The sequence below is a fragment of the Mus caroli genome, chromosome X (assembly GCF_900094665.2).
Source record: "Mus caroli chromosome X, CAROLI_EIJ_v1.1, whole genome shotgun sequence".
Taxonomy (NCBI): domain Eukaryota; kingdom Metazoa; phylum Chordata; class Mammalia; order Rodentia; family Muridae; genus Mus; species Mus caroli.
The window spans coordinates 140,105,122-140,116,465 of record NC_034589.1 but is presented as its reverse complement, the minus strand read 5'-3'; the positions used below and the strand labels follow the sequence as shown (position 1 = coordinate 140,116,465).

Genomic DNA, 11,344 nt, shown 5'->3' with positions numbered 1-11,344 from the left:
ACTGGAAAGAGAGGCCCATTGGACTTGCAAACTTTATATGCCCCAGTACAGGGGAACGCCAGGGCCAAAAAGTGGGAGTGGGTGGGTAGGGGAGTTGGGGGGGGAGTGTATTGGGAACTTTTTGGATAGCATTGGAAATGTAAATGAGGAAAATACCTAATTAAAAAAAAAGAATAAACAGGTTGAACACAATACTGAGAGTTTCTGTTGAGGACATTCACAGGCTTTATTAAAATAGTATAGTATTTGTCTTAGATACTATAGCTCCTGGACACATTCTACACAAACAAGACAACCAAGTAAATAGTAAAGTATGCTATTACTAAATAATTGAGAACTAAGATTAAAATAGGCTGGTTCCAAAGACAAAGGCACTTGACATCAAACCTCACAAGCCTGAGTTCCATCCCCAGGACCCACGTGATGGAAGGAGAGAATCAACTTCCACAAGTTGTCCTGACCTCTGCATGTGAATTATAGCAAATGCATACCCCATACACATAATCCACATATATAATAAATGTAATAAAAGAAGAAACAAAATACCCAATTTCAGAGTCAATATAGGACAAGCTTTTAAATGATATATTTTATGTGCATTAGTGTTTAACCTGCATGTATGTCTATGTGAGGGTGTCAGGTCTCCTGGAAATGGAATTGTAGACAGTTGTAAACTGCTATGTTGATGCTAGGAATTGAACCCAGGCCCTCTGGAAATGCAGCCCGTGCTCTTAACTGCTGAGCTATCTCTCTTTTGTGATCCAGGAATATGTTAGTGATGAGATATTTAAAAATCTATGGTGGTGCACGCCTTTAATCCCAGAACTCAGGAGGCAGACGCAGGCGGATTTTTGAGTTCAAGTCCAGCCTGGTCTACAGAGTGAGTTCCAGGACAGCCAGGGCTATATAGAGAAACCCTGTCTCGAAAAACCAAACCAAAACAAAAAACAACAACAACAACAAAAAACTATATCTATTATTCATTTGGGAGAAAATCTCATGAGTCATCAATCTGATTGTCAAGATAGATAACCAATACATTATATTGAGCATCTATTTTGTAGGAGGGACCTTGCATGCATTATTTAAATGCTCAAATGACTCTGTGAAGAATTATTATGTCACTTACAATGAAAAAACAAATGTTCAGAAAAGCTAAAGTGAGTTACCAAGACAAAAAGGGCCAAAGCAAAAATCTAAACTGAGGCTGAGTGTGGTGGTCCATAACTGTAATCCCAACACTCAGGATTTTCCTCAACACAAGATGAAGGCTAACCTGGGTTCCACAGTAAAATTCTGTACCAAAAACCAATCCAAGGCCAGCAGGAATGCTCAGCCTGTAAAGGTGCTTGCTGTGCAACCATGGCAACCTTAGTTCAATACTGGAATACATGCAAAGGTAGAAGAGAACCAACTCTGTGAAGTTGTTCTCTGAATTCTACATGCACATTGTAGCATGTGCATCTCCTCACCCACATCATGTACACACATGCATGGTGATAATCAAAACACAATTCAAGCTAAGATCTTCCCAGTTTCGAAGGTCAGTTTTCTATAACTTACAGAAACTAGAATCTGAACTACCCACTATAAAAAATACTTTCAGTGCATCAGCAAATAACAATTAGAAAGCATAAAAGGGAAATACCATCCCTAATTATAGTAACATATCATGTACTTAGGAATTAAATTGTAGAGATCTGTAGAAAAAAATTAATCTATAAAGGCATGAAGAAAGAGACCTAATCAATCAATGGGAGAGGTAAACTATGGTTTTTGGACACAAAGACGTAATATTATAAAGATGCCAATGTCCCCAAATTAATCCATTCAATGTCAAATTGAACTGCAATAATATTGTTGTAAAAATTAATCTAATTACATATTATATATTTTAAGAGTTCATAAAATGTAAAAATGATATAATTTTGAAACAAGACATGCAGAGTAATTTGCCCTGCCTAATATTAAAGAAAATTTCGATCCCTTAATAATTAGTTAATGAATAAAACAGAATCAATTAATGGAGTGTGTGTGTTGTATGTGTTTGTGTACTGCATATGCACATGTGTACACAGGAAGGTGGTTATTATAGGTCAGTAAATCAAAGAAAAAGAAATTATTTAATACATGCAAATGGGGATCTAACTCAGTATATGGAGAAAGAAAGTTAAGACCCTTTCTTCTGCATATCTAAGATAAATATATACTATATTAAAAACCTTAAAAACCTTACCTGAAAAGTGTTACAGAAAAATATCTTTATGATCCAGGGGCATGGAGAATTTATTAAATAATTTATCAAACCAAGTTACCGGGTTTGACAAACCAAAATATGTGCTTCTCAATAAGAAGAAATGTTTATTGATATCTACAGTTATCTTAGCAATCTGTCAAGAAGGATACATAGAAACCAGGGATAGGCAAGTGAATAGTTTATGGATAAAATTTCTACATTGATCGTAGACTACAGGTAATGTTCATATTGATGTATATTATATTATTCTAATTTTTCTTCATGTAGAAAATTATAATAATAAAAGATTTGGAAAAATGAAGTAATTCCATCAGATAAAAGGATGTTGTATATAAAATTTGAACAAACTGTGACAGGCCAGAAATACACATGCATAAGAATACAAATATACAAAATTTCTGTTATATATCTCACAAGGAACTTGTGCAATCGGCAAGTATAAGAGACATAGTCTAATAGAGAATAAACAGATTAACAAGAAAGGTGGAGAGATGGCTGAGCAGTTAAGAGCACATGTTTTTGCATAGGACTCAGGTTCAGTTCTCAGCATCCCTTCTGTAATTCCAATTCCAGGGGATCTGATACCCTCTGGCTTCCATAAGCACCTTCCCACACATGGAGAATATACATACATTCAGGCACACATACATATACATAAAATAGGAATAAATGATAGAAGTTTTAATTTTATATTTAAAAGATTGTTGTTAGAGACAGCATCTCTCTATGTAACCTTGAGTGCCCTGGAGCTTTCTATATAGACTAGGCTGGTCTCAAACTCAGAGATCCACCTGTCTCAGCCTTCCTAGTACTAGGACTAAAAGTGTGTGCCACCACAACTGGCATATTAAAAAGTTAGTATAAGGGGCTGGAGTGATAGTTCAGCAGTTAAGAGAGTATTGGCTGGTCATCTAGATAACCCAGCCAGTTTCAGCTCCCAGCACTGATACGGCATCTCAGAACCATCTGCTTTCTTGTGGCCTCTGAAGGCACCAAGCATGCTCGTGGTACACAGACATATATGCAGTCAAAATACTCATAAACATACAATTAATTAAAATACTTTAAAGTTAAAAAAACGCTCAAAAACTTTATATGCCCCAATACAGGGGAATGCCAGGGCCAAAAGAATGGGAATGGGTGGGTAGGGAAGTGGGGGGGGGGTATGGGGGACTTTTGGGATAGCATTGGAAATGTAATTGAGGAAAATACGTAATAAAAAATATTAAAAATTAAAAAAAATGCTCAAGTTGCCAATAAGCACAAAAACAGAAAAACGGGACTGTTGTGTAGTTCAAGGTTACAGCAACTTCTTTGCACATAATCTTTAGCCCCGAAGGCGGGGCAGGGGGAGACAAAAAAAAAAAAGCAAAGGCCATCCTTATCAGTAGTTAAAGAAAAACAAATGTCAAGATATTGTATAAAGTCTACTAGATTTTGATTGAATGACAATTAGTACTGGAAATATGAAGAAATAGGAAAATCTAAGTGTTATTCTAGGTATATAAATCAGTAAGGCTAAGATCTATTATAATTTGGCAATGTTTAGTAAAATTTTTACAGGTATATTTTTATAGCAGGGGTTCTCAACTTATGGGGTGTATGTGACCCCTTTGGCAAATATCTGTCTCCAAAATTGTTTGCATTATGATTCATAGCAGTAGCTGTTATAAAATAGCAATGGAAATAATTTTATGGGTGGGTGTCATTGCAACCTAAGGAACTGTATTAAAGGGTTGTGGAGTTAGGAAGGTTGAGAGCCACTGGCTTGTTGGAACCAGAAGTTCTATTCCTGGGTATTTACTCCAGATACAATGACAAAGGAACATTAAGTAAATATTTCCTGAAAATATTTCCTGGAAACTGTACAGACAGTTCAGTAGTTTGATTCATGGCACCCACATGGAGGCTCACAAGCATCTCTAATGCCATTTTTGAGAATCTGATAGCCTCTTCTGACCTTTGTGAACACTGTATATACATGGTGCACAGACATACATGCAACCAAATAGCCTATATACATAAAATCAATAAACACAGGTTTTTTAAAAAATATTTTTTGAACACAAAGAACTGGGAAGAAATATCCATCAATTAATCAGTAAAATACTGTGATAATAGTATAATAGTTGAAATATAACCCAACAATCAAGAAGAACATATATGAATGTAGGTAGATTAAAAACAGCTGAATGGATGTAAGCTTCTACGCCTACAGTCCAATTCTCTAGGGATGCTTAGTAGAGAGGATGGTTTGAGCACAGAAGTTCAGACAAGCTTAGTAACATAGCAAGAGTCCATTTGTCCTAGCTAGCTTTATGTTGACTTGACACAAGCTAGAGTTATCTGAAAGGAGGGAACCTCAGTCAAGGAAATGCCTTCATAAGGCATTTTATTAATTAGTGGTCAATGGGGGAATGCCCAGCTTATTGTGGTTGGTGCCATCCCTGGGCTGGTGGTCCTGGGTTCTATAAGAAAGCAGATTGAGAAAGCCATGGGGTGTGAGCCAGGAAGCAGCATTCCCTCCTCCATTGCCTCTGCATCAGGTTCTTGCCCTGTTTGAGTTCCTGTCCTGACTTCCTTTGATGATGAACCCTGATATGGAAGTGTAAGCCGAATAAACCCTTTCCTCACCAACTTGATTTTGTCGTGGTGTTTCATTACAGCAACAGTACATCAGTGCATGTCCGAATGAAGACATGGGATCATAAACTGAAACTATCCATATAACAATCATTCCTAAGACAACATTATGATAAATAAGATCAAATAAATTAAAATTCAAAGAAAGAAACAAAAAAGTAAGCAACAGAAAGATATGTGAAATAACCTAAGGTTAAGAGAGATACCACATGCTGTCTCTAATATTCTATCCTAGCTGGTAATTTTTATATATGTGCATTTAGGTGGAAGTGAATGTGTGTACAGTCAAGATTCCAGAAATGGATCCAGGAAGGGAAAAAAAGAGGCTTTAAGAGGAAGAGGATAGTAGAACACATGTGAAATGAAAATGGAAATGGGGATACGGGGGTTAACTAGGAAGGAGGAGCAGAGAGATGCAGGAGAGGAGGGCTGAGGGAGAGAATCAACCAAAACAAAGGATGCATAAATAGAGGAGAAATCTTGATAATAGGTGAGCTAATCAAAAAAATAATAATAATAAACAATGAATGAGGACTGCTGGCAATAAAATGTAAGTAAGATCAAACAAATCAGGGCTGGAGAGATGGTTAAGTGTTTAGCAGAACCTGGGGTTTGATTTCCAGCACCCACAGGTGGCTCACAAATATCTGTCACTCAGGTTCCAGGGGATGCAAAGCCTCTCTGGTCTTTGGGGGCACTGCATACACATGGTGCACAAACATACCTGCAGGCAAGCACTCATCCACATAAAAATAAATGACTCTAAAATTTTTTTAAATAAAAAATTGAATTCATGTATGTCCAAATGATGACATGGGCTCACAAACTGGGACTATCCATATAACAATCATTCGTAATGTTTCTGAAGGCTAAGGCTAAGTCAAGCACAAACCAAAAATCTTTTCACCTTGAAATGCTATAAGAAAACCCTTAAGGAAGATGTCAAAAAGTGAAGTGGGAGAGTCTGTTGTACAGCTTACCGGAGTACACAGCACATGAGCAGCAGGTGGGTGGGGACATTAGCTGGATTGAGCATACTGGGTGTGTCTGACTTCATACAGGCCAGGAAAGCCCGCATCCTCCTGTTCTTGTCCTCAACTGCTTTGCCTAACCAGAGCTTCTTGAGGTTTGGGCAAGTCCATTCCCGAAAAGTGAGTGCAGATACCAGCTCGGGGGTCTGAGGTGACTTCCCTTTATATGCAGACCACTCTTTAAGGATCACAGAAGGAACTGAAAAACAGAAAATCAGGAGAAATGGGCTCCAGAGAAGCTGAACATTACTGTAATTGCCTACAACAGACAACCTGTTGTACTTCAATATCTGTTGATTTTGGTCACTGTAATTGTTATTGTCAGTACTAGTAAATCCTAGGAGCCACATGCATTTAGTAGGCAGTTGATACTTAATTATCACATTGATTCTCATAAAGATCCAGAAAAGGGAACAGTCATAACAAAATTTTTGTAGAGCACAGTGCTTACTTTGCAGAGGAAAAAGTCAAGATCCCATCCCACATAGTTTTGAAAATACTTTCAAACTCATTTTAAAGTAGATATAGCAGACTAGACAAAGAAAGGCATCCAAGGAAGAATTATGTGAGTACTTAGTTTCATAACAGATTGTAGGATATTCCCAATGATTTTCAGTTCTAAAACAAAACGCCCCAAATCTTAGCAATTTTGGAAGTTTGTCACATGTTGGGGGCCAGCCGAGGTAACAGAGACTGTCTCCAAAACCCAAAACCCCAAGTCCTTCAAATCCAACATAAATTAGATTTACGCAGGTAGACACAGTAGACAATCACAGCATCCAGCACACCTCAGATTCCTAATTTGTGGTCTGTTATATGAGATGTGTGATATTCACTCAGTGCTCCAGTTGAGGTATTTCCTCTCATTTTCATTTTTTGAGAGATTTTTATCATGAATATATGTCAAATTATGCCTAATGCTTTTTCCTATATATCTATTGATAAAACCATATGATTCTTTTCTTTATCTTATTTAGACAGCAGGTTAATTTTAAGTAAAAATTTAAATATTGTATTACCCTTGCCACAACAGGATAAACCCTACTTATCAAAACAAACAAAAAAGACTACTTACTTTGGTTTTGTTTGAAAATTTAAAATTTCAGTGTATGTATATATATTCAGTGTTGTTAAATTCTACTAATTTTTTGTTTCTTTGTTTTTCTAAGACAGCACCACGGCATGTAGCTCAAGCTGGCCCTGAACTCTATACATATGATATAGGCTAATATTTAAAGAATTTTCATATCTATATTGTCTTAATCTGTTTGGGTTGCTATAAAGAAAACCAGCACCGGAAGAGGTAGTAGTGCACACCTTTAATCTGGACACTGGGAGGTATAGACAGGTGAATTTCTATGCGTTCAAGTCCATTCTGGTCTAAATAGTTATTTCCGGGCCAGTGAGAGCTACACAGTGAGACCCTGTCTCAAAAAATCCATAGGCTAGATAGATAGCATATAAACCACAGATATCTACTTCCTGTTCTAGAAGCAGGAAAGCAAGTGTAGAGAGATCCATCTGGTGAGGGCTTGCTTTTGAGTTTACAGATAGCTATCTTAATATATTTTCACACAGCAGCCTCTGGGGTTCCTTTCACAAAAACGGAAGTGCTGTTTATGAATGTTGTCTTATAACCAACCAATGAGTCGTTAGGATTTCAACTTATCAATGTGGCAGGTATGAGAAAGCATTCAGTCTACAGCACATACTGACTAATCTAGTGATGTGACTCATAATGATGTGACTATTCTATATTAGAGAGTAAGACTATCATTTTAGTTATGGGACTGTTTTGTTTGCCATTGCTCAGCTTTATGGTTATTCGCTTCCTATGAATAACCTGAATTAATTTTTAAAATCCTATATTGATTTATTTATAATACTGATTTAGAATGTTATTCCTGTCTTTTTTGTTTTTTTTTTTGAAACACAGTCTTACTCTATGGACCAGGCTGGCCTCAAACTCAGAGATCATCCTGTCTCTGCCTCTGTCTCTTAAGTACATCTCTCTCTTTCTCTCTCTCTCTCTTTCTCTCTCTCTCTCTCTCTCTCTCTCTCTCTCTCTCTCTATATATATATATATATATATATATGTGTGTGTGTGTGTGTGTGTGTGTGTGTGTGTGTGTATAGGCAGGTGCAAGAAGCTGAAACCACAACTTCAGGCATACTAAGCACAGGGTCAACCATAGTTATATCCCCAGCTGTATTATCTATATAATTTAATATCAATAATGTACATTAAAAGATATATAAAGAGAAAACAGGAATATAGCTCTATGGCAGCATGAATGTTTGGTATCCATGAGGCCCTGGTGAGTCTTTAGCATTAAAACTAAATAAGGAAATAAATAAATTATATTAGTAGATACTAATACTTCGACAGTTCAAATGAACTCCACTTATAACTGTCTAAAATATATTCTCTTTTTAAAATGCTTATTTGTTCACTTAGTATGTGTTTGGGGTGGGTACACTTATGCCGCAGCCTGCACACAGAAGTGGTTTTCTGCTTCCAACATGTGAGTTCTGGGACTCAAACTTAGATTGTCATTGGTAGCAGGCCTTTAGCTGCTAAGCCATCTCCCTGGCCCTAAATAGCTTCTGTATATACATTGAAATAGTGTTATAATTTTCATTTCAGTAAATGCAATTTAGAAACTCCAAAGATGTTTATTAAATTTATCAATTATTTTGATTTTTTTACTGTTTTTTCTTCTTTTCTGGTATTCTAAGACTCACTCTTTTACCATTCTCTTTCTGTGTCAACTGCCTTTAGACATTCTGCATGAAAGAAAAAAAAAAAACCTAGTTCTTCTTCATTACTAAAGGATCTTTTTTTTAAACTTTTTTTTTTTGTTTTAAGATTTATTTATTATATGTGAGCACACTGTAGCTGCTGTCTTCAGACACTCCAGAAGAGGGTGTCAGATTTCATTACAGATGGTTGTGAGCCATCATGTGGTTGCTGGGATTTGAACCCAGGGCCTTCAGAAGTGCAGTCAGTGGTCTTAACCGCTGAGCCACCTCTCCAGCCCCATTTCTAAAGGATCTTATTTGAAAAATAATCATATGTTGGTGTGGTGGTTTGAATGAGAATGAGGTCATATGTTTGAATGTTTGGTCTCCAGTTAGTGGAGCTGTTTCAGGAGGATGAGGGGTGTGGCCTTGTTGGAGAAGATATCTCAAAGGGGATGGGCTTTAAAGTTTCCAAAGACTCTTGACATTCTCAGTGGGCTCTCTCTCTGCCTCCTGCTTGAGGATAAAGATGTTCTAGCCACCATGCCATTGCTCAGCCAACACCATCATGAACTCTAATTCTTTAAAACTATAAGCCCATTTGTTTTATAGGTTACCTTGGTCATGATGTTTCATCACAGCATATACCCAAAAGATGCTCTACCATCCCACAAGGATACTTGCTCAACTATGTTCATAGCAGTTTTATTCATAATAGCCAGAAACTGGAAGCAACCCAGATATCCCTAACCCAAAGAATGGATACGGAAAATGTCGTTCATTTATGCGATGGAATACTACTCAGCTGTCAAAAACAAGGACATTATGAATTTTCCAGGCAAATGGGTAGAACTAGAAAATATCACCCTGAGTGAAGTAACCCAGACCCAAGATGATTTTCATGGTATCTACTCACTTATAACTGGATATGAGCCATAAAGTACAGGATACCTAAGATACATTCCACGGACCCAAAGAAACCAAATAACAAGGAAGGCCCAAGAGAGGATGATCAAATCTTTCTCACAAGGGAAAATAAAATAGATATTGGAGGTGGATGGAGGGAGTAAACTTGGTAAGGGGGGGTGAAAAAGGGAGCAGGACATGGGGGCAGAGAGGGAGAACAGGGGAGACAGAACTGAAATCAGAGGTAGGGGGAGCACTCTCTAGTACATGCTAGAGACTGGGATGGTTGGAAGCCCCAGGGTGGCTCTGAGGGCCATTCCATCTCAGACTACTAGTAGTGGGGGTATATGGATCCTAAAGTGGCCACTTCCTGTAGTTAGGCAGGACCTCCGATGGAGGGATAAGGACAGTACCTTACAAACCTTTGACCTAAAATGTGTCCTGCCTACAACATGTACAGGGACAAAGATAGAACAGAGATGGAAGGTATGGCCAACCAATGACTGCCCTAAATTGAAACCCATCCCATGAGCAAGAACCAATTCCTGATACTATTAATGTTACTCTGTTATGCCTGAAGACAGGAGCCTAGCATAACTGTCCTCTGAGAGGGTCCCCACAATAGCCAATGGAAAGAGATGCAGAGACCCACAGCCAAACATTGGATGAAACTTGGGGCATCTTGTAGAAGAGTTGCAGGAAGGACTGAGGAACCCAAATAGGATAAGGACTCTACAGAAAGACCAACAGAGTCAACTAACCTTAGGAGTTCCCAGAGACTGAACCATCAACCAAAAAGTGAGTATGGGCTGGACCTAAACCTCCTGCACATATGTAGCAGTTGTACAGCTTGGTCTCCATGTAGGTCCTCCCAACAACTGGAGCTGGGGTTGTCCCTGATTCTTTTGCCTGCCTATGGATCCTCTCCTCTAACTGGGCCACCTTGTCTGCTCTCAGTGGGAGAGAATTTGTCCCTGTCTTTTAGTGATTTGATGTGCAATTTGGTTTTAATTAGATTATCGTGAGTTTTTTTTTAGTTGTAAATTTCCATTTGATGCTTTAAATATTTTTTTTTTTTTTTTTTTAGTTTTAAAGATTTATATAGCGTGTGTGTGTGTGCATGTGTGTGTGAAGGTCAGAGGCCAACACTCAGGAGTTATTCTGTCTTTTCACCATGGGTTCCAGGGATATGCCCTTTTATCTACTGAGCTATTTTGCTGGCTTTCTATGTTCAATTTGTTTTGAGAACGTTTGTAATTATTTATTAAAAACTTTTTTATGAAAGTTGCTTTGAAATTCTTCTCTAATTAGCTTTGTGGTATTCATTTTCTTTCCAATCTGTCTGAGATCTGCATTTGAAACCTTCATATTTCTTGGTATGGGAAGGAATTTTCAGTTTGAATCCAAACATGTGAGTTTTAATTTATGATTCTGGACCTTAGTCACATCTTATATTTGGCCAGGCATTTTGTGACCACTGTAGTATGTGAAGGTGGGCATGCATTGCTGGCACGTGGAAGAGTATGCTTTGATTCCTCATTTGGCCTTTCCTGACACCCCCCCCCAGCGGTATCTGGTAAAGCAATACACTTTATTACAGCCTGCTAATGGAAGATAGTTGTAAGGAAGATAGTTTTTGCTGGTGAAGGTAAGGTGGGAGTGAACCATGGTTTCTTTTGTGGTGCTTGGCTCAAGTAGAACAGTTTTTATGTTAAAAAAAAAATCTGGCCGGGCGTGGTGGCGCACACCTTTAATCCCAGCACTC

The 11,344-nt window shown here is 37.8% G+C and overlaps 1 protein-coding gene across 2 annotated transcripts in view; it reads right to left on the bottom strand.

Annotated features, from left to right (window-relative positions):
- Window positions 1-11,344, bottom strand: part of Fam120c (family with sequence similarity 120C) — a 121,210-nt gene that overhangs the window by 29,833 nt on the left and 80,033 nt on the right. For both annotated transcript variants that reach the window (XM_021152990.2, XM_029473215.1), the window contains exon 10: window positions 5,881-6,130. In XM_021152990.2, coding sequence (XP_021008649.1) covers window positions 5,881-6,130 — 250 coding nt within the window. The remainder of the gene's footprint in view (window positions 1-5,880; window positions 6,131-11,344) is intronic.